Source organism: Pelodiscus sinensis, chromosome 4 (genome assembly GCF_049634645.1).
Source record: "Pelodiscus sinensis isolate JC-2024 chromosome 4, ASM4963464v1, whole genome shotgun sequence".
NCBI classification, from domain to species: domain Eukaryota; kingdom Metazoa; phylum Chordata; order Testudines; family Trionychidae; genus Pelodiscus; species Pelodiscus sinensis.
This window is the reverse complement of record NC_134714.1, coordinates 43189935-43217621: the sequence shown is the minus strand read 5'-3', so window position 1 is coordinate 43217621 and position 27687 is coordinate 43189935. Positions and strand designations below refer to the sequence as shown.

The window sequence follows — 27687 nt, the reverse complement described above, 5'->3', positions numbered from 1 at the left end:
CACCTTAGAGACTAACAAAAATTTGTATATAGTATCATGAGCTTTTGTGGGTTTTACCCACGAAAGCTCATGATACTGTTTTGTTAGTCTCTGAGGGTATGTCTAGATTACATGGCTCCGTTGACGGAGCCATGTAAACTAGTTTACCTGGCGTAGGCAAAGAAGCAGGGATTTAAATAATCCCCACTTGATTAAAATAAACATGGCCACCATGCTGTACCGACGATCAGCTGATCCGGCACAGCGCGGCAGTCTAGACACAGATCTATCAGCTGGGGAAGTCTTTTCCGACCAATCCCTTATGCCTCGTGAAACGTGTCTAGACTGCCGCGCTGTGCCGGATCAGCTGATCGTCAGTACAGTGTGGCAGCCATGTTTATTTTAATCAAGTGGGGATTATTTAAATCCCCGCTTCTTTGCCTATGCCGTGTAAACTAGTTTACATGGCTCTGTCGACGGAGCCGTGTAGTCTAGACGTACCCTAAGGTGCCAGAGGACTACTCATTGTTTTCAGAGGTAGGTATTGATGGGGGTCAGGTACTTCGCAGCTGTGTATGTAATATTGTGGAAGAGAGCTAAATATTTCATAGCAAGAGAGGTGCAGGATGGAACAGAAACTTACAAGGCAGACATGTCTTTATGGAGAGAACTTGCAGCCTGTAGTTTCTTCTTACTCCAGTCCATGATTTGTAAGATTCTGCGGAGGACATAGGATAGGGTATCTTCTCCCCAACCCTCTCATCTGGGGCAGGGTAGAGCCTTGTATATTCTCCCAGCACTTTTAGTTAGTGTCTATGACTGAGTGGAGAATATGTATTTTAAAATTACTGCCTGCTGGAACAGCTCTACATGACCATGTATGAGACCCACAGGCAGGTGGCGGGAAGTCTCTGGTGTGGTTGTTCCACACCACATGTGGCCATAGGGTGAAAGGCTTTGAAAAGGTTCATATCCAAGCCTGTTGGTGCAATAGATCCTATCTGCTGCTGTTCTACTGGCAAAGCCAGGCCAAGGTTAGATATCAGTAGGATGAAGAGCTGCAGAACTGATCCCTTTCTTCAGAGATCAGCAGGATGAGGGCACTGAGTCCAGAGATGGGAAGGGATAGGGGCTGACTGATAACCACCAGGCAACCTCCTCTCGGGCAATTTGTGAAACCATCCTGACCAGCACAGTGGTAAGCAGCCCCCTCTCTCTAGGACTTCTATCAATGCTGCTGAAGACTTCTGCTCAATCATACATACACACTTTGCTATTCCCTGGGGGCTCTAGAACTCCCTGAGGCTCCCAGCAAAGCAAATGCAGATTCCTGTTCCATCCCTCTCTCACATGCTGCTATTTCCCTGGAGCCTCTACTGGGTTAGGAGTAATAAGCATATAAGCTCCTCAGTCTGGGGAGGGATTCTTTCAGTCTCCCATTGCTGCAGATATAGCAGCTTGTCAGGCCTTCCCAGCTCATCTCTACTACGGCTTTGGGCAGCTGGTGCAGAAGAGCCAGGGGTGAGGGTAACGTGAGGGTGAGAGTGAACAGTTGGTGTGCCAGCTTTTCTGCTGGGAGTCCCTCCCGATTCCCTACCACCCTCCTGCTCAGCCTGATAGCTCTTCCAAGTTCTCTAATCACCTTCCTTCTGTAATGAGCCTCTCATGCTGCTGATGGAAATCAGGGTATTTGGTTATGAAAGGGACACTGTTAATAACACGATCTCTTTTTCCCCACTCCATCCCCCTCCTTCCAAACTCCCCCCTCGCAGCTCTCCACACAATTCTCTCAATTAACGATAGGCAGAAATTAATTTTTCCCCTGGACTGAAACAATTGCCTGGTGGAGGATTGCCAGCCCGGCTTCAGATAGGGACCTTTCCCAGCAGGGCCCAGAGAAAGGAGGAGAGACCGCGGCGATAAGCAGGGCCCTATCAGCAGCCACAGGACACCGTAATACAAATGTTATCCTTAGAAATGTACTTAAAGAGGATATGTTTATAATTCGAAAGGGATTGTCAAGATGCTCCCCTCCCCCTCCCAGCTGCTCTGTGCTGCCGCCTCTTCCTTGCCTTGGAGCTCTCTGATGTCTACAAAGGCTTGGCAGTTGGTGGCACCACCACACATGTCCCATTTGCTCCCCTGGCTGTGGTACAAGGGAGGTTAAGGATATGAAGGTGCAGTCCTCCTGGAAATTGCCAAAAAAGCCTCATTACCCCATTACCTGCCAATCAGCAAAGGCCAGATAAGGAGGAACAGATGCTAGCAAGATCTGCTGGAGGGGGAGGGGTTTGCAGCTGGTCCAAGGACTAATTCAGTCTTGCGCAAAGGTGTTAGAACCAGTATAGTGCTGGGGAGAGGTTGTGGTGGATTGCTCGAGTCCCATCTAATATGGAGAGGGGCGGGGGAAGGAGGACAGGATATTGCATGGCCTACAGGCCAGAAGCCAATTAGGTCCAATCCAGGGGCAGAATCTGAGCTTGTCTGGTTGAAGGGATCATGTGCCAGTAAACTTGATAAATCAGGATACTCTGTGCTCTGGAGGAGGCATCCAATCTAGGGGTGCGCGCACGCACATGTGTGTATTTTCCCTATGTAATACATCTCTATGGATAAAAGGTAAAAAGGGAGCTTCTTTCTCACAAACCCAGCCCAAACAGCCAGTGGCAGCCAGAGGCCTAGCCCTGCTGTCAGACAAATCAAGGCATTCTTGGGATGCAATCTTTAAGTCTCTCTTTTTCCCCAATGTTGCCTTTTCCTTTAAGGACCATGTTTGCAAAACCAGAGTACAGCGCAGTCTGATACATGCCATCAAAGTCCAGTCAATAGAGTTGCCAGATGGTTTCACAAAAAATACCGAAACTCCCTCCCCCTCCCCCGGCCAAAAAAACCCAGGAAAAAAATCTATTGAGCAAAAAAAAGGCCACAGGAAAAGTTGTTGAGAAAAAAATTCCTGGGCCGCTCCCCCTCCCTCCGCCCCAACATGTCCCAAGCGGCCTTTCATCGGGCGCTTGAGCCGGGCCTCTGGAAAAACAGAAAATACCAGACATTTTAGATGTCTGGTATTTTCTTAATTTTTTTACCAGATGGAAGGCGCAAATACTGGGCTGTCCGATTCAATACCGGACACCTGGCAACCCTACCTGTCAGATGGCCAGGTCAATGGGCCAGGCCTTTCCAACAAGCCACTTGCAAATTGGCAACCCAACTCTTCAGAAACTTTTCCAGGAAGGATAAAACTTCCCTTTCAGATGGGAAAAGCTACCGTGTTGCCTTGTCCACTGTGCACTCCTCCTCCCTTTCAACCCTGTCCTTCTCAATACCCAAGAAAGATTAACTCCTCTCTGCGTGGCAGAGAAAGTTATTATCATTAATGAAGAATTAAAAGAGAGTGATTAATAAAGAGCCCTTATCTGGTAGTGAGGAGGAGGCTGGACAATGGGAGGAAGATGGAGAAAATGAAAAACAATAAATATGAAGCGTAAAAGGAGGCGAGCGCTGCTCCCACTTGTTAGATCGCAGCTGCATCTCCTGAGGGGGGAAGGCTCCAAATTGCTAATTACTGCCTCTGAAAAGACCTCACTCTGATATGTTTGCCACTGAAAAGCTCCCATTAATGAAGCAGCGATGATGCCGTTTCCCTTTGACTTGCCTTCAATTCCCTCTCTGAGCTTCCTCCCAAGCCGGGAACAATGAGGCCCTGGGAGCTGGCGGCTCCCACAGGCCTTGCAGAGACTAGGCCGGGGGCAGTGGAGTGAGGGGAGCCGAGCTGTCTGTGAAATATGGAGGGGGGAGATAAGGCAAAGACAGAGGAAAGAGGCTCACTCCCAGGAGCCCAGGGAAAATTTGCAGTTATTATGAAGAAGATGAGACAGATTAAAAGCCCTTGTGTTCTGTGCTGCCCTTTTATTTAGTGGCTTCATCTCCGAGATGAAAGAAGTTGGAAATGACTTTCTCCGCATTTTGCTGCAAGAAGCTTCACGGCACATTTTTTGACTTTATTCCTCGCTTTGTCTCTTGTCCCCTTTTCCCTCTCTTTCCTTTTAACCCCTGGAAGGTTTTGCTGAGAAGCATTGGGGGCCTTGCAGAGCATTCACTGCGGGGAGAATGATAACCCCTTCCTGACCTGTCCGACCACTGAGACCTGGACCTCTATGTATACTCAGTGGAAAGCTTGCAGCGTATAGGGAAAGCAATGACTTGGTTGGTATGATCCAGTGGAGCTCCCCTTTTTGCTGACTTTGACAACACCCCCAAAAATTAATGCTGTCTCTTCCCTGTCCACTTCTAACAACATTGCCACTAACAAAGGTAGAAGGGGAAGGCATCAAAATAAAACTATCCCTGGACTGTATAAAATATTTGCACATACAGAGACTAGTACCTGCCAGGATAATAGTTTTGAGCATGCCTCTGCATAGCACTTCACAAATAGGTGAAAGCTTACAATGGCCCAGAAGTGGGGGTCATTATCATCGCGTATATTGTTCAGATGGGGAAACTGAGACATGGATAGATTAACTAATTTGTCAGGAATATGGATGGAATCAGGAACACAACTGGCATTAGAACTCTTGGCTTCTAGTCCTTTACACATTTTTTTTCTTTCTCTTTCTCTTTGGGTACGTCTAGACTACAGGCTTTTGTCGACAGAAGTTTTGTTGACAGACACTGTCGACAAAGCTTCTGTCAACAAAGAGCGTCTAGACTACATCCAGTTCTGTCGACAAAGCAAGCCGCTTTGTTGACATGACAGTGTAGACGCAAAGGACAGTGTAGATGCAATAACGCCTTCTGTCAACAGAACTCTGTCGACAAAAGGCGTTATTCCTCGTAGAATGAGATTTACAGCCATCAACAAAACTGCAGAGTTCTGTTGACGTTATGTCGACAGAACTCAGCGGCAGTGTAGATGCAGGTACAGTTTTGTTGACAAAAGTCCACTTTTGTCGACAAAACCCTGTAGTCTAGACACATCCTTTCTCTCTCTCTCTCTCTCTCTCTCTCTCAAGCAGTATAGATGTATTGCAAACGAGGGATGTAATAGTGTAGCCAGTTAAACAATTAACTGATAAGCGGATGGTAATTGGTTAACGCTACCAGCTACAAGCAATTCCCCCTTTCTCTGCATTTAAAGTAGTTTTTGGAGCCGGCTGGCTGGCTCGCTGGCTCAGTTTCGGCTTAGGCTGGGTCCAGCAGCTACCACCGCTGCAGCTCTGCATAGAAAGGATTTGCAGAGCCAATGGGCAGGCATGCTGATTCACGCCAGGTCTGGCAACTACCCCTGCTGCAGCTCTACAAATTCTTTGTGTGCAGAGCTGCAGCAGGGGTAGCTGCTGGACCTGGCTCAAGCCAGGACTGAGTGCTTGCAGTGCTAACCTTAATCAATTAATCATGTAACTGATTGTCGACTACACAATTAACAAATTACTCTCTTCTTACCATCCCTATTGCAAACTGACCATCACCTAGGTTATGCCAGCAGACTCAGCTATGGTCCTCCTAATTCTTATTTCCACTTTTCCTGCCTCCTTCATATTGCCAGCTTTGTTCCTGCTCCCTGGGGCAGACACCCAAGTCAGTACCTGATAGAACTGCTATTTTCTCCAGCAAAGTGCACCAGAATCTGTCATCCTTACCCAAGCAAGACTCCACTGATTCCAACAGGAACCTGATTTGAGTGATGCTTCATGATTTGGCCTACTATATCCAGAATGTATGCCTCTAATGAAATAGTTTGTTCATGAAGAGAGTGGCAGAGAAATACTGGGAAGAGGGGAGGGAGACGGTACAAGGAATGGAAAATTTAAGAGAAACCATAGCAGCATCTTCTATAGGCATTAACACTTCCAGGACATATGAACATAGGAATGACTACACAATTCTCTGATCCAGCAACCTATCTGTAACAAAAGTCAAGACTAGATACTTGCAGAAGAAGGTGCAAAGAACTCTGAAGTGGATACTGATGGAATAATCTATCTATAAGGGATGTTTCTTCCAAAACGTAGGGCTGTGTCAAGACTGGCAAGTTTTTCCGCAAAATCATCTGCTTTTGAGGAAAACTTGCCAGCTGTCTACACTGGCCGCTTGAATTTCCGCAAGAACACTGACGATCTCATGTAAGATTGTCAGTGTTCTTGCAGAAATACTGTGCTGCTTCTGTTCGGGCAAAAGCCCTCTTGCGCAAATGATTTGCGCAAGAGGGCCAGTGTAAACAGCACAGTACTGTTTTCCGCAAAAAAGTCCCAATCGCAGAAATGGCGATCGGGGCTTTTTTGTGGAAAAGCGCGTCTAGATTGGCAGGATGCTTTTCCGCAAAAGCACTTTTTGCGGAAAAGCGTCTGTGGCCAATCTAGACGCGCTTTTCCGAAAATGCTTTTAACGGAAAACTTTTCCGTTAAAAGCATTTCTGGAAAATCATGCCAGTCTAGACGTAGCCTAGGAGTTTAGTAGCTGTCTTACATCCTGAAGCATGAAGGTTGATTGTAGTAGTAGAAAGGAATTAGATTTTAGGAGGGATCTAAGATTTTAGGGTAAAATACCCTTACAGGAAGTTAAAAAGTGGAAGGGAAAGCAATATACTGTGATAAAGCGTAATGAGTTACTATCAAAAGAGTTAATAAAGAGACTAAGAAGGAAAGTTACAATTAAATTAGTGCAATCGAAGTACCAGAAAGTGCATCCATTGATAAATGAGGAAGGTAGGTGGATGGAAATCAATAAGTGGTGTTGATAGTGATTTTTTTTTAATTTCTTCAATAAAAAAATAACATAGAACTTCACAGTAAGAGAGCAATGATGACTTTGTCACTGAAATGAATGACGAAAAACAAGCAAGGTAATACATAGGAAAACCAACATGTTTAGATTAGTGATAGAAATGTAGCCGTGTTAGTCTGGTGTAGCTGAAGCAAAAAACAGGAATATATAGCACTTTAAAGACTAACAAGATGGTTTATTAAGTGATGAGCTTTCGTGGGCCAGACCCACGAAATATATCATTAGCTCACAGACATTTACCTCCCCTCCTCATCCCCCTTCTGTTCTGAATTTTGATTTGTCCTTTTCATATGTGTTCATTTTTTTTATTGTATCCTTTGGTATATGTGGTTTTGCCAATTTTCTTCCACTATTTGATCTGAGGAAGTGGGTCTGGCCCACGAAAGCTCATCACCTAATAAACCATCTTGTTAGTCTTTAAAGTGCTACATAGTCCTGTTTTTTGCTTCATCATGTTTAGATTCATCCTGTGGTGATCTGGGAATCAGGTACAAATTAACTGCCTGAACTTTCTGGAACATCGTAGCAAACTAGGGAAAGTGCCAGAGGACACAAAAAAGCAAATGTAGTGCCATTCTTTTAAGAAAGCAAAGACGGTGACCCTGGAAAATTATCATTCTTTGGGTCTAGCTTTTGTTCCTGGTAAATTAGTGGAAAAAAATAGCAAGAGAACAGAAAAATACAAACATCTAGACGGATAACAGAACTATAAGGAATAAGAAGCAACACAGATTTATAAAGAACAAATCATGTCAGTCAAACCTGATTACTTTCTCTGATTAAATTTACAAAATTAATGGATGAAGAGAATGCCACAGATGTAATATATCTGGATTTAAGCAAAGTATTTGATACAGTGCCTTGTAAAATGTTACTTGAAAAATGAATTGATATTGGCTTGAATATAAGCACTGCCACATGAATTAAAAACCAGCAGAAGGGCCATAAACAAAAGGAAATACAAAATGGCAAAGAATTGGGTTGTTGAGGTTTGGCTTGATTTTATTTAGTGCCTTTATTGATCATCTGTATGAGAGGCATGTTAAAGAAATTTGCAGTTGATACTAAATTGGAAGGAGCTGCTAACCCTAGTGAGAACAGAGACTACAAAGGATCTGAGATAAGAAATAGGGGCAGGAAATTTCAAAATTAAGTTTGACTTCAATATGTGGAGTCAGTGGCAGAGCCAGATGTAGAACCTGGTCCTGGGTTCCCGACTCAATAGTTGCCTGTGTCCCATGACTTAAAAAAACAAAACAAATAAAAGACTAAGCACCTGGTGCAAACTGTGAACCCACAGCTTCCATTAGCAGCTAATGATCTATTGAAACAGGAGCTGAAACTCCAGCAATGGGACCTACCAAAGCACAAATCTTCTGAAAATCAATACAGGAATGTCAGGCCTTCAATAGGGAAGATGTAACTTTCATTGAAACCAGGGCCAGAGGTCAGACAAGCTAGTTGCTGATATTTCCATAAATAAGAATTTTATAAACAACCTATGGTGACTGATAATATACACCCACAAAATCAAACACTGACTGATGATTAGACAGTGAGTCAAGCCTGGGTTGATACAGGCCGTTTTCCAGGTGGGTTTGGGAGACTGCATATGCCAGCACAGGTCCTCTGACCATCTTTGTTCAGGCTGGGATACAGGACTGGCAACTAGTAGAGGTCAAAATAAAGACTACATGGTTCTCCCTGTGCCTCTCCCTGAATGTAACACAAAAACTATGCCACTCCCTGACAGCTCTACAGTATATACTGCTCTAATATGCACACCGTCCAGGCAATGTGGGGACAAGTGTTGTGGCCTAAGAGCACACTAAATGGTTGTAAGGAATGTCCCCATGGGCGGACAACTGGGCAAGGCAGCAAAAGTCAAATTAATGGCAAGTGGGGTGTTAAAATGTGGAGTTTTTTGGTAAACATGTAACCACTGAAATTTTCAATTGTTACATGTTTATATGCAGTGGAGAGGATTCGGCTCTGCAGGAGTCAGTGCACACAGGGAGCCTGGGCTCATCAGTTAACCTTCACGGTTACATGTAACACCCCTCCACCCAACCCGGTGCATTGCTGCCTCTGTACAAGCAGGTTCCCTGTGAGCACTGGCTCTTGCCTGCTCCTCCTCTGATAGGGTATGTCTACACTACCCCGCTAGTTCGAACTAGCGGGGTAATGTATGCATACCGAACGTGCAAATGAAGCCTGGGATTTGAATTTCCCGGGCTTTATTTGCATAAGCCGGCCGGCGCCATTTTTAAATGCTGGCTTGTTCGAACCCCGTGCCGCGCGGCTACACGCGGCACGGGGTTCGAACAAGCCGGCATTTAAAAATGGCGCCAGCCGGCTTATGCAAATAAAGCCCGGGAAATTCAAATCCCAGGCTTCATTTGCACGTTCGGTATGCATACATTACCCTGCTAGTTCGAACTAGCGGGGTAGTGTAGACATACCCATACAGGGACAGCAGCATGGGGATGGGGTGGGGGCTTGCACGTAACTGTGAAGGTTAACCAATGAGCCCAGACTCATGGGTTAACTTTTTAAATGTGTACATTGACACATCTGTAGTGGTGAGAGAGTTATTTCCATCTCATAACCTTCAACCACAGAACAAATCAATGTCCTCTCTATACTGGAATACCACTAGGATCCCTCACTTTTCTTTGCCTTTTACGTTCAATTTAACCTCCTCAAGATTCTGTGATGCCACACTGCTGGAGGCAACCCCACACAGTTTGTCTCTATTAACAACCTGGCCAGAGAGACAGGAATAAAAGTTTTGCTCAGTCCCTTTCCAACAGGATAACGATTCAATTCTGTACCCATTGAAATCAGTGGAGAGACACTTGTTGACTTCGTTGGACATTGGATTGATCTGTGCTCTGAAGGGAGTAAGCACGAGGGGAGATTTGTTTATGGAGCTCCAAAAAATGAACTAAAGAATGAGGGCGAGACATTAAGAAAAGGAAAATTTAGGCTGTACATGAAGGCTACGTCTACACTGGCCCCTTTTCCGAAAGGGGCATGCTAATTTTAAACTTCAGAATAGGGAAATCCGCGGGGGATTTAAATATCCCCCGCGGGATTTAAATAAAGATGTCCGCTGCTTTTTTCTGGCTTGTAGATAAGCCGGAAAAAAGAGTCTAGACTTTGAAGTAGGAATAAGTGATCCTCCGGAATAGGGCTTTATTCCGGAGGATCGGGCCAGTCTAGACGCTTTTTTCCGGCTTATCTACAAGCCGGAAAAAAGCGGCGGACATCTTTATTTAAATCCCCCGCGGATTTCCCTATTCTGAAGTTTAAAATTAGCATGTCCCTTTCGGAAAAGGGGCCAGTGTAGACGTAGCCGAAGAGACGTTTCTTAAGAGTGAGGTTTATTTGAGTTACTGGGCTAGAAGTTTCACACTTTGCTGTGAAGCATCTGTTTTTTGTCACTGTTTGAGACAGGAGAGCAGACTAGACAGGCCATCAATCTGAGCAGTCTGGCGATTCCTGTTTCTCTAGATAAATGGTGGAAGTACCTCACTTGGAATATTTAAAACTGGACTGGACAAAATCCTGGAAAATTTAATATAGGGAACACTCCTTCAGGCATCTCCAAAGGAAGAGCCAGATGTTTTATAGTAAATTAACACTGGCCTTACATTACTTCTGATCGATATGCTTATGCAATACAATTCTTAATCTGTGTGATGGCATCTATTATAGGCCCCACTCTGAACTGGGAGTACAGCAATACTGGGCTAAGAAGGTGCTGTCCCTCAGCAGGTGCGGGGTATGTTCCCAGTGGAGCAACAGTTTTATAGGACACTGTACCCCAAGAAAAGAGAGGGGGAAATTAGTTGCACATGGCATAAGGAATCAAGGTTGTGGCTGTGGCAGACTGCTCTAGCAGCTGGGATCAGACTCTCTCCCTCTCTCTGGAAGCTGAAAAGCCCTAAACACAATTGACTGAACAGGAGCATTAGAGACTGGGGAGAGTCTGCTAAGCCAGAGAGCCCATGCCCCAAACTGAGGAGCTCCAGTGTGATAGGAAGCAACCCAAGGGAAAACATAATTTGGAGTAGCTCAGTAACTGTTCTGGGTGCGTTTATAAACCCTCACGGTCCTGTATTGTGATCTGGTGGAATGGGTGTGAAACCCCCTCTCTTCCCCCTCCCCTGCTCTGCTGTACTGATAGAACCTCTGGGGGAGGGCTTGGGGCATACAGGGGTGACTGTGGCCCGAGTCAGCCTTCTCTGGGATGAGGCTAGCAAAAGGACATAAAGCCACGAGCTGAATAAGAACCAGCTAGGTTGCTCTGCTGCAGGAGGAGGTACAATGCATTCTCAGATGGAATCCTGGGGCTCTCCTGCAGGCTGCTGCGCTCAGCAGCAGGCAGGTGAAGGACTGGCTGGGAGCATGCTCCCCCACCTGTCCTGGACTGCCCCAGCCCTGAGTCACCCTCCTCTCCTCTGGGTGTCCCTGCATTCCTGTTCCTCCTGGCTGGTGTGGGGAGGGGACAGAGAGTGAGTGACCCATGCTGTGTGGGTTCCTCTCACTTCCTGACAGTGACAGAAGGGAAACAGTAAGCAACAAGCAGTCGGTAGGAATCAGGGGAGCTTAAGGTCAGCCTTGCCATTCCCCACTCCCCCCTCGCACACACCTTCCAGCCCTGATTCCTGCACCACCCCCAACACAAGGCCCTGAGCCCTTCCACAGGCACCCCAACCCTGACTCCTGCATCCCCATATTTTTCCAGCCCTGAGCCCTTCCACACCCACACAAACCCAAACCCCCAGCCCTGAGCTCCCCCCCCACACACACTCCACCCCACACTTACATTTCTTACAGGTTCTGTCATATAGCACCCCCCAACCCTGAGTTCCCCTCCTCCCCCCAGAGGACAAGACAACAGTACCTGTAAGAAATGTAAGTTACTTTCATCCCTGGAACAACCTGAACTTTACCACTTCCTGACTTTTCAGTGCTGCACTCTCCACTGTAACAGTGTTCTTTTAACAGCTTTTTTGTATGTAACTTACATATGCAGCATTGCTATGCAGGATATCCCCTGCCTGTTGTGCTTGGGTGCCAGCTGTAAACATAGACAAAAATGACAGTTGGGCATAGAGGACACCACCCCATTCAAGAGGATAAAGGCTGATGTAATCCTGTCTGTTCACTGCAGGCCAAACACCACACTCTGGAGATGTGACATACGGTGGAGGCAAGTATTAGCTGGGTCACATACACATCTGACAGATGCGCAGGCCTCCCTCTCCTCACACTTTAGTAACATACACAGCTGCTATGTCAGTCAAGATATTGTCTTGTGTCTTGCTTGCCTAGCACCTTGTCTTTCTGTGAGCAACTTGGGGAAGGAGCCCTGTGCTCACAACTGTGCAGAAGCAAGGCTGAGGCAACAAATTACATCCGCTGGGTCAGTGTCCCCCCACGCATCCCTGAGACTTCTCCACCGTCGCCGTGCTTAAAGCCAGGTGCTCTAGGTGAGGGCACGGCAGAAAGCCCCTGAAGCTCACTGCCTTTGGAGGGAAGGAGGCAGCGGCTCCAGTTCCCTAGATGGGCTGGGCTGGGGGCAGCTGTGTGTTCCCCCCGGTTTAGGCGGCACAGCTGCAAGGCCAGATCTGCTGCTGCTGCTGCTGCGAACAGAGCCCCCCCTACCCTCTCGCGAGGGCCGCGGAGCTCGCGTCCCCCCCGCTCCCCTGTCCAGTCCTCTCCTACAGTCGTCAGGCGCCTCCCTCTTGCGGGGCGGAAGTGTGCACGAGGGAGAGGGCGTGGCGCCGTGCGGGGCGGAACTGACTCCGCGGCCGGAAGTACCATTCTGAGAGGAGGCCGAGGATTTGGGAGAGGCCGAGGCCGGCGCTGGGCGGCGGGTAGGTGAGGGCCGGCTCGGGTCTGGGGGCGGGCGGGTTGGTTGGATAGGCCGGGGAGCAGTTAGGACCGGTGTGGGGGTGCTAGGGCCGGGGTATGTGGCCCGGGTCGGGAGGGCGGCGCGGGAGCGAAGGGTAACAGCCGGGGGCTGGTGAGGGGGAGTCGGGCTGCTGGGATTGGGTGGCGGAGGGTTTTGCCCACTGCCCCTGGGTTAGAAAGGTGCCCAGAGCTTCAGTCCTTGTCTGTTTCCTTCAGGTTTTTCAGTCGCTAGCTCCTGGGCCCCTCAGAGCAGGCAAGGGACGATGCGCCCTATTCCCTTAGGCCGTTGTGGCCGCATGCGCGCACATTTACATTAACCGTCCGGTTTCCTGCCTTGGGGGGCCGATTGTTGCTGTGGTTCGATCGTGTCGGCAGCATCTCAGTAGGGAGGGGTTTACGTATTGTATAATAATGGGATCTTGTTTTTGTAGCATCTCTCTCCAAAAGTGCTTTAAACTAAAGATACACTGTATATTTTCATCTGATGTAGTGGGTTTTATCCACAAAAGCTCATGCTCATGGTATACTTGCTACTCTCTAAGGGGCCACAGGACTGCTCATTGTTTTCAAAGTATATATGGTTGTGACAATTTTCTTCCACTATTTGATCTGAGGAAGTGGGTCTGGCCCACGAAAGCTCATCACCTAATAAACCATCTTGTTAGTCTTTAAAGTGCTACATAGTCCTGTATTTTGTTTCAGCTACACCAGACTAACACAGCTACCTCTGTAAGTGAGCAATTATTTTTGGGGTGCGACACCACAGCTGATGTGTAATCTTACAGTGAATTACCAAACGGTTTTGGGTGTGCGATGAAGAATTCCATATGAAACTGAAATGATTGGGGAGATGTATCAAGCTGTAACATAATTACACAAATTGAAATTTAATCAGGAGATTTACACACACACACACACACACACACACACACACACACCATTTTAAAACAAAAATGGGGCAGACAAAGCACTATGTGATCTTTGTGATTGCAATAGTATGGGACTTAGCTTTATTCCTCTTTGGAAAGACTGACACACATGCAGCATAGAGTCCTTAGTACCACATCGTGCCATTGATCTGAAATAAGTGTGCCACTTATTAAATCACTCAGGCTACTTTTAGATTACATCCCTTTCTCGAAAAAGGGATGTAAATGAGACACTTCGAAATTTCAAATGAAGCCGTGATTTACATTTCTCGTGCTTCATTTGCATAATGTTGGCCTCGGTTTTTTCTACATGGGGCTTTTTAATAGAAAAATGGCAGTTTAGACAGGGATCTTTCAGAAAATAAACCATTTTTCGAAAGATCCTGTACTCCTCAAAAAATGAGGTTTACAGGATCTTTTGAAAAAGGATTTTATTTTCAAAAGATCCCCATCTAAACTGCCATTTTTCTATCAAAAAGCCCCATGTCGAAAAAACAAGGCCGACATTATGCAAATGAAGCACGAGAAATTTAAATCATGGCTTCATTTGCAATTTCGAAATGTCTAATTTACATCTTTTTTTTTTTTTGAGAAAGGGATGTAGTCTAGACACAGCCTCTCAGCTCCTACATGACTGGTAGAGGACTCCCATCCATATACTGAGCAGGCCCAACCCTGTTTTTTTTCTTTTAGCAGCTGATGGTGTGACATCCCATGATTTTGTGGATGTTTGTTTCATTTTTAGGTTGTATACTGAAACATAGTGGTTCAAGGAAGAACATGCAGTCTCTTATCCCTGTCAGGCATACATTTGTCTCTAATTGCTATCGCATGAGGCACTGGGAAGGGGAAGTGGTAGCCCTATTTTTAAAGGGAAGACTGAACTGTAGCGCAAGACCTATTGGGCAGGTCGAAGGTGAGTGTCTAAGTTAATTGCAGGTGTGAAGAAGGCTCTAGTTTATGCTGAGCTAGTGACATATTTTTATAGAAACATTAGTGGCTGGTGTTAATTGTGTGTTTTCATGTTTAGTGGACATTGCCCATGGATGAGCTGGTGCATGACTTGGCTTCGGCCTTGGAGCAGACCTCAGAACAAAACAAGCTGGATGAGCTGTGGGAAGAGATGGCCCTGAGCCCACGGCAGCAGAGGCGGCAGTTTCGAAAGAGGAGGGGTCGTAAGCGGCGCTCTGACTTCACGCATCAGGCGGAGCATGCCTGTTGCTACAGCGAGGCTTCAGAGTCAAGCCTGGATGAAGCCATGAAGGACTGTCGTGAGGTGTTGACTGCCAACTTCAGTGACTCAGATGACATGGCTGTGGCCAGACGCCACCCTGCTCTTAGTGCCACCTTAAAAAGCAAACAGCATTCTTGGCATGAATCTGACTCTTTTACAGAGAATGGGCCTTGCCGGCCCCTCAGGCGTCGCCGGAAGGTGAAACGTGTGACCTCAGAGGTAGCCGCTAGCCTCCAGCAGAAACTCAAGGTGTCAGAATGGAACTATGAGAGAGGTTGTAGGTTCAAGTCAGCCAAGAAGCAGCGTCTGTCACGCTGGAAGGAGAACGCCCCTTGGACTTCATCCAGCCATGGGCTGTGTGAGTCAGCAGAAAACAGGCCCTTCCTTGGTAAAGGGGGCAGAAAGGAGAGGATAGAGTGTGAAGCAGATGAACAAAAACAGGGTTCTGATGAAAACATGTCTGAATGGTGAGCTCTCCCAAGCCTTTCCTTCCCCTTACCAGACTCAAATTATCAGCTTTCCTTTCAGCTGCTTGCAATGATTGTGCTGTACTTTAGGTAGTTCCTTCTCATACAAAAGTGCTACTTTTCCCTTAAAGATACACAAAAAACAATCCCCAAACCCTTCCCAAGGTTCAAACCTTTGCCCGCAGCCCTTCCAACAGCCCTGTGGTGCTAAATGAATATACATGTTGTCCTCCTGATCCAGTAATGATGTGCATATTGTACCATTTGTCCTGAGAACACTTGTGATGCCAATGAAAAGTCTGTTGTCTCTCTTCACAGTTACAAACCAGAATGCTGGTGTCTTTAGTCTTTGTAAGTTGACAAGCCAGTAAGTGATGAGTGAGACTGATTTCAGTTTCAAGTTTCCGAGGATGTATTAGAAGCAGAAAAGGAAAATGGAACAACTTTTCTGTAGTGATCAGTTTTTCAGTCTTGCAGTTTTGATTAAAAAAAAATTGTTCTGTCTACAAGTTAGTGCATGTTACAATTATGTTAGCTAACTAACAGGCATAGATCAAGGTGGAACTTTTCTTACTGAAGAAAAGATGCTTCTTTGCTGTCTAAAAATGGGAAAAGGCATTTTTATCTGGTAGTCCAGGAGAGGAAATATTGAGCAACACCTCAAGAATGTACATCAATGACAATGGGCAGATAGAGTCCATCACTTGATGGACCAGTAATAGGCATTGCTACCCACCCTAAGGTACTTCTCCACCAATCACTATTTCTTCCATCATGTTCAATTGAATTTAGATAAGGCTGGATGAAAGCCAGTTGGTTTATGCCAGCCATTGAGAAAGGAAACATACAGTTTTGTTTTGGTCCATCACATGATTGTGCTGGGTGGCTGTTTTGTTTTCCTTCATTTGGTTCTTTGCTCTCAGGCTAATCTGGGAATGTCTACACTACAAAATTATGTTGATCTAAGTTACCAGACATACAGCAACCACAGTACATTAAATTGCTTTTGCATGTCCATAGTATGCTTCTTGTGGCCATGATGCACGTCATCAGGAGTGCTTGTGCCAGTTTAATTCTGTGGGGCATTGTGGGACAAATTCTGAAAACCGGCAGCAGTCATGTAAGGAATACAGTATGTATCCTGAAACTGCATTGACCTAACTACATCAGTCTAAACACTACGTCTCCCTCAACAGATGGAGTTAAGTTTGTCATAGTGGGTGAGTTAGGTCACTAGAAGTGACATGTTAGTGTGGATGCTTACAGAATGAGGCTGATATAAGCTGCTTTGCATTGACCTAATTCTGTGGTGTAGACTAGGGCTGCTTATGCACATTTTTGCATTAAATGACATTTGTAATTTGCTGACAAATCTTTGGAATTCTCTTTGGAAATCCAGAGATCAAATGTTTGACTCTCACCTCCACATGTATGGTCTGGACTCTGGTTTGCTGAGGGAAGTAGAGTTAGAGAAATACATGTCATCATTCCTCCATGTGGAATGCTCCTGGCAGCAGGAAGGGGCCGTGCCTTTGCTTCTCCTGAACTAAATACAGTGGTTCCCTACTAGAAAGAGCAGCGTGAAACTGGATATGTATACATCTTTCACTCTACTGTAGATGAAATGATACCACTGAAGTGCTTTTACAGCTGCAGCAAGGGCATATCCTGAGGAACGTGTAAAAACTGGACAGGAAGGGGAAAAAATAGGAATATAGCCATAAACAGGCTATCAGTTTGGGATTGAATTGGGTTTCTTGCTTCTCCTGTCAATAGAGATTGGGAGTGCTGCAGAAATAGCACACTCAGCCAGTAGGGGAACAAATGCTTGTATCATTCAGCAGTGACGTTTCCCACTCTCTTTCCTCCTGGATTAGCAGGAGCTATCATCTCTGTGAAGTTAGAACACACAGCACTTGCATCACTTTCCTTTGTTTATGCTCTGACCCAAAGCCTATTGAAGTCATTGGAAAGACTTCTGTTGAATTAATAAACTTTGGATCAGGACCTTAATGAGGAAGCAGCTTTGGTAGATTATTAGTGGGGTTACATTCAGTCTTATACTGGAGAAAGATTTGTTACCATATCATGGCTTCAGAATAGGATATAATAGATTAAATGAATTTTGCAGTATCTTCCCACACACATACATAGTGAAATAGGAAATATCCCACATAAAAATGGGGGAAATGGAGACTGAAATGAAGAGAAGGAAGAAAAGATACATAAAAACATGGTGAGGGAGCAATTGACTTATCAGAATGGTATGTAAGGGTTTTCAAAGCCTGATATTTAAAAGGAAGGGGAAAACAAGAGTGAGAGAAACAATGGATTAATTTTTGGAGACCTTTGACGTTTTTGGGCTGCCGGTATAATGGTGGTGATTGGAGAGGTTTTACTTCTAAGCGACCTCGCAACCAAGTCACCCTTTTATGTTTGGGAGTTCTCCCACATACTGGGGAACTGACAAATTATAAATGGAGACCCTAAATGTCTGTTTCATTTGTCTAAGGCATATGTTGTCTGAATTGTCTGCTTAATGTGATTATATAGGGCAGATCAAACCAGAATAGTCCAAGAGCTGTGTGAGATCATCCTTGAGTAATGCACGTGATTCCTTAAGTTCACGGATGACATATTGTCTAATTTTTCACATAACAATAGATGTCTTTTGTATCACTCAATTTCAATTGGATGTCGTACCAGCCGGTGATGAGGTAAGCCCTTGTTTTATCTTGATGTATTCTAGGCTCATAGAATGACTAGTTACTCCCTCGGTGTGTAGTTTAGTTCCTTTTGAAAAGTAGCAGGTTTGGTGACAGCCTGTAGTGGCAGTCATGAGTCCAGCTGAGCTGATGTATTAGAGGCTGATCTCTCAGGAAAGAAAAAATCCCCTTCTCCTATAAGGCAAGTGACAAAGACAGAGTGTTCAGTCTCCCCCTCCTTCTTCAGCCCAGCCTGACCTTCTGCAGCCCCTTGGTGCTTCTTGTTTTCTTATTTTTATAGAAAATCAATATCCCTCCTGACACAAACAATAGCTCAGGAGCAGGAATAAATGTCGGAAAGCTGAGATCTCTGTCCATCACCTCTCACTTTAGCTCCCCCAAACTATTTAATTATAAGCGTGTTTTGCTCCAGGTGTTTGCGACAGTGAAATTGCTAAATGAGGACCATTTTAACCAAAGATTGGGCGATCAATAACACTCTATAGCAGTAGCTTGTCGGATCAATAGCATTCATTATTTCATGGTTAAGGTAAGTAGCCTCCTTTGCAAGTGGAGGTCATTAATCAGTGCTTACTGGACCTGAGGAAATGCTTGTATAGAGGATACTGTTTTCCAGGCCTGAAATATAAACAGGGTGTAAGTAACGATATCTTTCCATGATCCTTTGTGCTGATACTGCAAGTAGTATGCTGGGTATAGTATGTATCTGTAAGGCACTGCAGGGTTTTCCAGTACTTTTAGATTCCCTACTTTGCTGTCAATTTGATTAGGAACTTGGTTTAATAAATCCTTTCCTTTCATGTGTTCCTGGTCCTATGCTTTAACTTCTGTACCTTTCTCATACAGCATGTCAGGGGATGGATGGCACAAACGTCATAAGAGGACGGCTTAGAACTTGGTGTTAAGTTGCATGCTAGAATGTGGGAGGGACCTGCAACCTCTTTCATCTGTCTGTTTAAAACTACCAACTGAAAAATGGATTCTAATGGACTGATGAAGGTTCAGACTTTCAGGTATCCAGTGTAATGGATTCTTAGCTAGTTTACAGAACGTGTTTTTAAAAAAAAGAAATAATGTGCTTCATAGCATGTAGTTATAGTGAGTACTTAAAACTTAATTGTGGGTGTGGTGATACTGTCCCTTTGCCTTGTGCCCCATAAAGTTCTGTAAAGATATTGGTGGCCAATATAACAGCACTCCATGCTCTCTGGTGTTGCTTTTCTAGGGGCACAAAGGGATTTTATTGAATCACACTGTTAAGATTGTTTTAGATGCTGAGTTGCAACTACATTCACTTTCCCCATAAGGCCCAAGTAATCTGTGTGCAGTGTGAAAGGGGTGTTCTTTTTGCTGAGAGATCTTGGGATAATGGAAATATTGGATAATATGTCCTAGAAGTGATTGAATCCTAGCATTAAACCATCAAATACCTTGGATTGACATGAGAATCTAATTTTGCTGCACATCACTGTTTTATAAACTTCTTAAAATGTCAGTTAACGGTTTTCTATTCAGATTATTTTCCAAATAAATTCCTTGGTTTGCGGAAAAAATTGTCTCCTGGAGCAGTTGCAGTGGCCAAGTTTAAAACTCAGTCTAACTGAGGGTTACTTGTAGCAGCAGGCTATATAATACTGGTTTATTTGGATGAGTAGTTCAGGACTTGAGGCTTGGTTTGTGCTAAAACTTTGGTTGATCTGGCTATGTTTCTCAGAGAGCTGTGAAAATTTTCATGCCCTGTGACGTAATTTGGTCAGCCTAATCCCTACTGTAGATGCAGGTAGGCTGATGCAAGAATTCTTCCATTAACTTAGGTACTGTTTCGGGGTGGGGGTCGACTACTTGCTATAACAGAAAACTCCTTCTGTTATTCCAGCGGTGCTGCTATGCTGTTGTAGTGCTTGAAGGGTAGATGTACACTTACAGTCCCTTATCCAGCCAAAGAAAGAAGGCATTGAAGACAAAGCATTTATGTTCCATTCATGTTGGAAAATGGAGTCTAAAAAGAAAAAGTTGTGGTACAATTGTCAGTGGGCATTGGGTGACCCATGAAGGGAGTATATAGCTTAATTTCTGTTACCTGCTCGTTATCAGAGAAGGGGATATCTGCAGAATGTATTATTATTATGGTCACTAGCCTTGGTGCTCTGGCCTAATTCCATTTTGGATCATCATGTTTTGATAACTTAAATTTTCCCTTTGGATACAGGATTCTTCCTAAACTGCATAGCGTTGTACAGGTTGAACCTCTCTAGTCCGACACTCTTTGGCAACATCCATGGTCCATCATGATTTCAGTTAGCTGATAGTCTGCTTATGGATGTGGCCAAGTTTCCTGCCGTTCTGTAACATTTGTTTACAGCCACCAGTCCTGGCTCTCAGTGTTCCGTATTCTTATTTAGTTCTAATTTACCCCAAATGTCTTTTAATAGCTCAGTAAGTAATGGAGGAGTTGGTAATGCTGATAGACACTATTGATCTCCCATGGTTTGGCAAATTCTTTGGTTCAGCATTGGTTAGGTCCTGAAGGTGCTGAAATAGAGGTTTAACCTGTAGTGAGCTGTCTCACAGCTTTTATGTTCATGCCAAAGGTAGTCGTGTGTCAGTGATGAGCTGATTCCCATTTTGTATGGCATAGAAAGCACAATAAAGTCCTTTTGGGATGAAGGGCACTGGCAAAATGTAAAAGATTATTACTGTAAAATATTGTTTTGGGGGTTAACTGAGTTTGTACTTTGCAGTGAAACCAGCAGTGTATGCAGCAGCAGTGACACTGGCCTCTTCACCAATGACGAAGGCCGCCAAGGTAACTACTGTCTCATGATTTAATTCCTGCTCAATTGGGAATTTCTCTCTTTCTCTCCTTGTTAATGCAAATTCAGTGCAGTGCAGAGATTGGAGGGGATCAGGATGTGTGAGGAAGGGATAGTGGCTGGGGAAAAACCATGCATTTTTTATTGAAATGTTGTGATGTTTATCAACTATATAAAATTCAATATCGGGGAAATGTTATTAAGGCAAAAATACATATTGTTGGGTTCTTGGTAGGGATGTAAGCAACTAGTCAACTACCCGATAAGTATATGCTTGATTGGATAGTCAACTAGTGACTCAACTAGTCACTAGTCAACTAGTGACTCAACTAGTCGGATAGTCAACTCCCTCCCCCCCCCCCCCCCGCTCCCCGTTGCTGCCTCTATCAGAGATAGACAGCAATGCGGGGGAGTAGGAGCTGGTTTTCCCTCCCTTCAGCACCATCTTCACAGTCAGAGGCATAGCAGGGACCGGGCATTGTACTTGTGCTTTTTAAATGTATTAAGCACTGCCAGGCTCTTAAGACATTTAAAAGACTAAAGCACAGTGGGGGGGGGAACCGGGTGTGAGCTTGGAATCAGCAGTCCCAACTCATGCTTGGTGCCCCCTAATGCGCTTCAGCCTTTAACGTATCAAGAGACAGCAGACTCTTAATACATTTAAAAGACAGAGCTGCAGTGGGGTTAGCTCTAGGGCCAGGAGCTAACCCTGCTGTGGTTCTGCAGTTTCCCTTGTTTATCAACTAATCGATAGTGTTAGTTGAACACAATTGACATCCCTGGTTCTTGTGGATGACTATTCAGACTTTGCTGCTTAGTTACAGTAGTCATCAGAACTCCATGATGTCTCTTTCTATAGAGGTCAGTTGTTTCTATGTTGTTTATATTATGTTAGTTTCCACAATCTGCTTGTCATGCTCCATCCTTACAGAAACATACTGCTCCAGAGAGTTCACAATCTAATATGACAAGCAGCATACCAAGCATAATGGGGCTCCAACAGAAAAATGTATGTTTTGGGCAGGGAAGAAGCAGTTGTCAGAAGTTCGTGTATTCTCGAGCTTTAACTGGTGTTGGTGCTGAAATCTTGTAACATACACATTCTTTGTCCAAGATGATTATTAGGTACAGAGGTTAAACAGATATCAACCAAAAAAAAATCCAAGTCTTCAAACTGGCAAAAAAAAACACTTTCTCTCTGGATATGTCTACACTTGCTCCCTATCTCGAGATATGGATGCAGATGTAGCTGACCGAAATTGCTAATGAAGCATGTATTTAAATATCCCGCGCTTCATTACCATAATCTCGCCTGCATGCTATTCCGATGACCAGCTGATTCGAACCAGGAAGTGCGCTCCAGGCCTCATCAATTCGAATCAAACCCCTTGGTTCAAACGAACATTACTCCTCAATCCCAACTTAATAAACTATATTTTGCTTCCCTACATATCCCATGTAGTTTCATCTAGCTATAGGCTTTCTTCCCTTTTGTCCTTTTAACTACTATGTTGTTGGAACAGTTGGTGTTTTCCACTCCCAGCAGTAGCTGCATCTAATTGGTGGAGGAATGAACCCTGTGTAGTTTGAATGTAAGTTTATAAAATGTGTTAGGATCTCTCAGGGTGAAAGGCACTGTAGGGATAGTTGATGCTGATCTTTAGTGTCTGTCTAATGTAGCAAGTGACTTTGAAGGAAATTGCTTGAGATAGGAGTTACTGAGCCTATTCTGTAGTGTCTAACATGTTTATACACACAATACATTTTCCAGTGTTTAGGGAAATAGTACCTATGTGTTTTTTAGATATGTTGTTTTTAAATCTCAGAATCCACTTCTTAAGCCTCTGCCAGAGGATAGGTATCAAATACATATAAAAGTAAATGTCTGAATGAATGAAATGTTCTGATTCCAGGCACTTGTCTATTACTGTGAGTAATTTTGGGGACTGATGCTGTGGTTTGGGCTGCTTGCTCTATCTGTCTAAGGATTAGTTTTCAGAGTGGATGCAGGACTGGCTTATTTTCTCAGGATGATGTCTGGATCCAGTGCTGAATTGAGCTGCCTGCTTTTTCTGAGCCTGCTCACCTGTTTCCTGAAGAGAATTGCAACCAGGCAGCTTTAACAGAATTTTGTCTGTTGTAGATCAGTTACTAGGACACAACTATGTTAATTACACTGGGGGTTCTGTTTTTTGAAGGTTTTGTGGTGGTGGTTGCTAGCTCAGGCATGAATGAGTTGTTGTCTTGGCAGATCCTAAGGGGTTTTCATAGTCAGGTGTATGATACAGTTAATACTCATTGACCCTTTTTGTGCTCTGACACCAGCCATTGTTAATGGAGTTGTGTGCTTTTCCTTGAAGCTGCTGTCTTCTGAGTGTGGCTCATTCCTCGTGATGTACAGATTGGTAGCATGTGCAGCACTTGCTCCTCTCTACATTTTGAAGGCTCCTAAGTGGTAGCCCATAATGCTTGTATCAGGCCACCTCATTTTCACTTCCCCTTTAGTAATTACATTGGAGAAAGAGCTGCACCTGTACATCAGACACCACACGGAACTGAAATAATGTCAGTGAGGTTCAGCGACAATTGAGCACTAAAGCTTCCTCTGCTCCTAAACTTATCAGTGAAAAGGATCCATCCAACAAAGCTGCCTTGATGTTATGCGGTGCTGTTCTATGGAAAATCCTGTTTATGTTGTTATAGTCTGAGCACAAGACTATAATACTTGTTGAATTCCCCATAATTACAGTACTATCGATTTAAATTTAACAAAAACTGCTATAAAATGTAGGAACAACTCCCAATGAATCTTCCAGTGACTTCAATATTCTGACATGTAACATTTTGAGGGTCACTCACAGGGGATGTTGGAGTAACTCTGTGCTACATCTTTAGGGGATGACGAACAGAGTGATTGGTTCTATGAGGGCGAATGTGTCCCAGGATTCACCGTCCCCAATCTTCTGCCAAAGTGGGGAACTGATCACCGGTCTGAGGTGGAACGAATGGACTCCGGCCTGGAAAAACTTTCTGACTCTACGTTCCTCTTGCCCTCCCGGCCTGCTCAGAGGGGTGAGCTTCACAGGGAATGGGATGGCTTCAGCAGTATGTTTGTGAATCTTCAGATGACGGAGCAGATTTCACTAACAGGAACGTTCAACTTAAGCTAATATTAAAGTTAACCTGTTTCTAGATTTTTAAAATACACTTGCATTTGTTTTTTGTTGTGCCCTGTTTTTAGAACAGAGTGATGTGGACACTCTACATGTACCTCTCCAGTAAATGGAATTTTGATACTGTGTTTGCTGTTATCTGTAAAGCAAACAGAAGTCTAGATTTAAAGATGGCTGCACCAGCCACAAGAGAATGCTAAGAAATGTTGTGTCCTTCATTTCAGCTGCTTAAGTTCTTCACTCCTTTTATAATACTGTATATATATTTTTATCTGTAGCTCTTGAGTAAGTCTTATGGAGAAAATGAGGCACAGAGGTTCTGATTTGTGCAAGATGTCAGAGAGTAGAGTATAAAACCCAGTTTTCATGACTCAGTCTCATACTTTAGGCACTGGACCACAAACCATCTCATCACTGTTTTACCAGAAACAAGCTTCTGCTTCCAGTGCTCAGACTTTTCCTTCTCTTGGTTTTCAGGATTTCATGCCCGTCTGAACCGCCTTCCAGGAGCTACTGCCCGCTGTCTCAGAAAAGGACGTAGGAGGCTTGTTGGAAAGGTATTGCCTCTTCCAAGAGGGTAATTCTGTCTCTGCTGTACTAGTCAGTCTGGAGCTGCTTCTGTAAACCAGCAGGTGGATTATTTTGTGCAGAAAGATCCTGTGTGGCAGTCTGACATACACCACAGGTTGGACCTCTCTGGTCTGGTCCCGAAGGAAGGATTTTGCTGGACCTGGGGAGGTCATTTCTGCCCTCCTTGCCACCAGCTCTCCAACTTTGCCTATCTCTTGGCGTGGCCTCTCGGCTGGCTCCCCACCTGCCACCAGCCCTGCTGTCCTGCCACCGCAGCTCACGGTCCCATCTCTGGAGCTCCCAGCTCCACCATGGTAGACTGCTGCCCCGCCACTGGTACTCCCAGCCCCATCAGCATCCCTGTCGGGCAGCACTAGCTCTGCCAGCCTACAGTCCCGCCATCAGGATTCCCACCGTCTCCCCTCGCAGCAGACAACTGCTCAGCTGCTGAGAGTGGTCTGCCGCAGACCTACCAGGGCAGCATTGATCTTCCTGCCAGGGCTCCTGGCCCTGCCAGCCATGTTGTAGCAGTCTGCAGCCCTGCCACTGGGGCTCCTGGCCCCACTGAAGCAAACTACTTCCCTGCCAGAGCCCGCTGGCATTTTGGCTTCCCTGCCACTAGCTCAGATGGACTCCCGCAGCAGGGTTCCCAGCCGCTGGACTCCCTGCAGCCAGGCTGGCTGGGTTCCTGGCTCCTGCAGGGCTTCTACCTCTGCCCCTCCACCAGGTCTCTAGTCCTGCAACATCCATGGTCCTCCTGGACAAGGGATGTTGCCGGACCAGGGAATCCCGGTTGTGATAGGTTCAACCTGTACTTTTTTTTTTTTTTTTTAAAGAAAGCTGTGTGTTATCCTGCTGTTAAGACTTTGTAGATAAGCAACTAAAGAAGGTGAGAAGATAGAGGGTGGAGGGAGAATATAAAGGGAGCTATATGGCAGGAAGCTTGGCAGAGGATAGTGGGAAATGACGACAGTTGATGTATTTGAAGAGCTTTGTAGATTCAGAACCTGAAGCAAGGACTGGGAGCTTAAACTTAATGTTGAAGGTGAAGAGAAGCCAGAGTTTTGAACAGACCAGTGACATGGTCTTATTGGTGCCAGAGAATGATTTTAATGGCACCATTTTGGATGGCTGAAAAGACAGGAGGTCAGAGAGAAGGTTACTGTAATGAATGTAAAAAACGACCACAATTTTTGGCTAGGTACAGCAGTTGGCATAGAGAGAAAAGGACATATATCTGTTACAAAAAAATAGACAGGATTTACCACAAGCCTACTCGTGGTGAAAGTTACATCAGTGTTGGGACGATGAGGAAGAGAGTGGAGCTATCAGCCATGGTGGAATAAGGAGGCTTTTGGGAACAAAGGGAGGTGAAGGACTGGGAATTTGTTAGTGGGACTTAACGTGTATTCTTGGAGACTCTGGTTTACGTTAATTGGTGAAGGTTCAGTTTCCCAGCCAGCCTTTTGCCTGAGAATGGAGGGCGGGAAGGGGGGGAATGGTAAAATGTCTCAACTAGAAAGAGGAAGCCCTCCCACATTGAGAAGATAGCTTTTCCAGTTATTTAGAGTTTTCGGGGGAGGGGGGTTATTGGGGTACAGTTCCCCTCTCTTCTCTATCAGTCACACTCCACAGCTCCTCTTCTTCAGTCCATTAATCTTTAGTTGGAGCCAGCATTTAAAATATGAGTCCTCAGTTGGTGTGAAATCTAGGGATGTGAAAGTGTAACTGTTTACACAGTTTAACTTTCATGATTACACACAGGCCCCCTGCACTGTTACCACTGTATCAGAGGCAGCAACAGGAACCCGTGCATATGGAGAGCCAGCTTTTAAGCCAGCTCCCCATGCATATTGGTTCCAGCGGAGCCGCCTGTCTCCCTACACTACTGCCTCTGTCAGACAGCAGCATGGGGGGCAGGCAGGAGCTGGTATGCATGGGGAGCTGCCTGTCCCCCCCAGCGTTGCTGCCACTGCATCTTAAAAACCAGCTCCCTTCACACACTGGCTCCTTGAGACCTCCTTCCCCTCCATATAACTGCTGAAAATTTCAGCGGTTACACGTTTACTTGAATAAACGCATTTTAACCTCCCTAGTGAAATCTCCTCTGAACAGGGCTCTTCAGGCCATCTGCAAATGCCTATGCCTGTTGGAGACTCCTCTAACGATCCCAAATGAGAAGGATAATATTTACTTGTTTAATTCATCTTCATCACCTTAAAGGGATCTTTGTCATTTCCAGCGGAGGTCACTGCTCCCCCTCCCCCTTCTCTCTCTAAATTGTAATCATAAATAATGAGTTTCATTCAGAGCTCCCCGCCAGCGAGCTGCTAATTACCCAAAGTACGGCTTGTAATTTACACAGTAATAAACCGTAAATTTAAACATTACGGCACTTTAAGTTAATAATTTTCCTGCTGTAACAAATAGCCCATCTTTCTTCACCCGTGCTGCTGCCACTGCCTCCCTTAAACCTCATGTTCAGTTGTGCCCAAGCAGTTTGGTATAAGCTCTGGAGAGTCTGGCCTGTGGAGCCTTCTCTCTCATATCTAGATTCTGACATACACCTCTCCCCTCCCCTGTAGTGAATTTTTTTATGGCCAATTGCCATAAGATGAACAGCCTGACATTTAGGGCCTCCTGTGCGAATATGTGCAGGCAACAAGCATGTGCTTCAGTGAGAACCAAGTTCCCAAAGCAATTCCTCCCTCTTGGAATGTGCTTTTACTAACTGCTGCAGGGCCTTTTACTGAACTGGCTGCTTTCAGACAGTACAAGCTCCCATGTGGTTCCTTTCTCTAGACTGGTGAAATCCCCTCCCCTTTTTATTTGCAGTGCATGTTGTAAAGGAGGAAGAAGTAGGAAGGTTCAGCTTCATGAGAAAGAGGAGCTAGAGGATCTGCTTCGTAGGCATAGTAGGAACTCTGCTGCCAGCCTCACCTAGTAGCTTGAAATAACTGTTTTCAGGAACCTTTTGTCCCTGAGGGGATTTACAGTCATCTTTGCCAGGGCCAGGTTGCTCTGGGAAAATAGGACCTTGAATATATTTTAGGTCTTTGTGGTATGCTTCTGGGAGGAGGGGGAATGT

The 27687-nt window shown here is 45.1% G+C and overlaps 1 protein-coding gene across 17 annotated transcripts in view; it reads left to right on the top strand.

Annotated features, from left to right (window-relative positions):
• Window positions 1–27687, top strand: part of GPATCH2L (G-patch domain containing 2 like) — a 196788-nt gene that overhangs the window by 36057 nt on the left and 133044 nt on the right. For all 17 annotated transcript variants that reach the window (XR_012903371.1, XR_012903372.1, XR_012903370.1 and 14 more), the window contains exons 2-5: window positions 14647–15317; window positions 20785–20849; window positions 23752–23928; window positions 24507–24586. Coding sequence is in view for 14 of the 17 variants with exons in the window: in XM_075926820.1 (XP_075782935.1) it covers window positions 14647–15317; window positions 20785–20849; window positions 23752–23928; window positions 24507–24586 (993 nt within the window). In the remaining 3 variants the exon portion in view is untranslated. The remainder of the gene's footprint in view (window positions 1–14646; window positions 15318–20784; window positions 20850–23751; window positions 23929–24506; window positions 24587–27687) is intronic.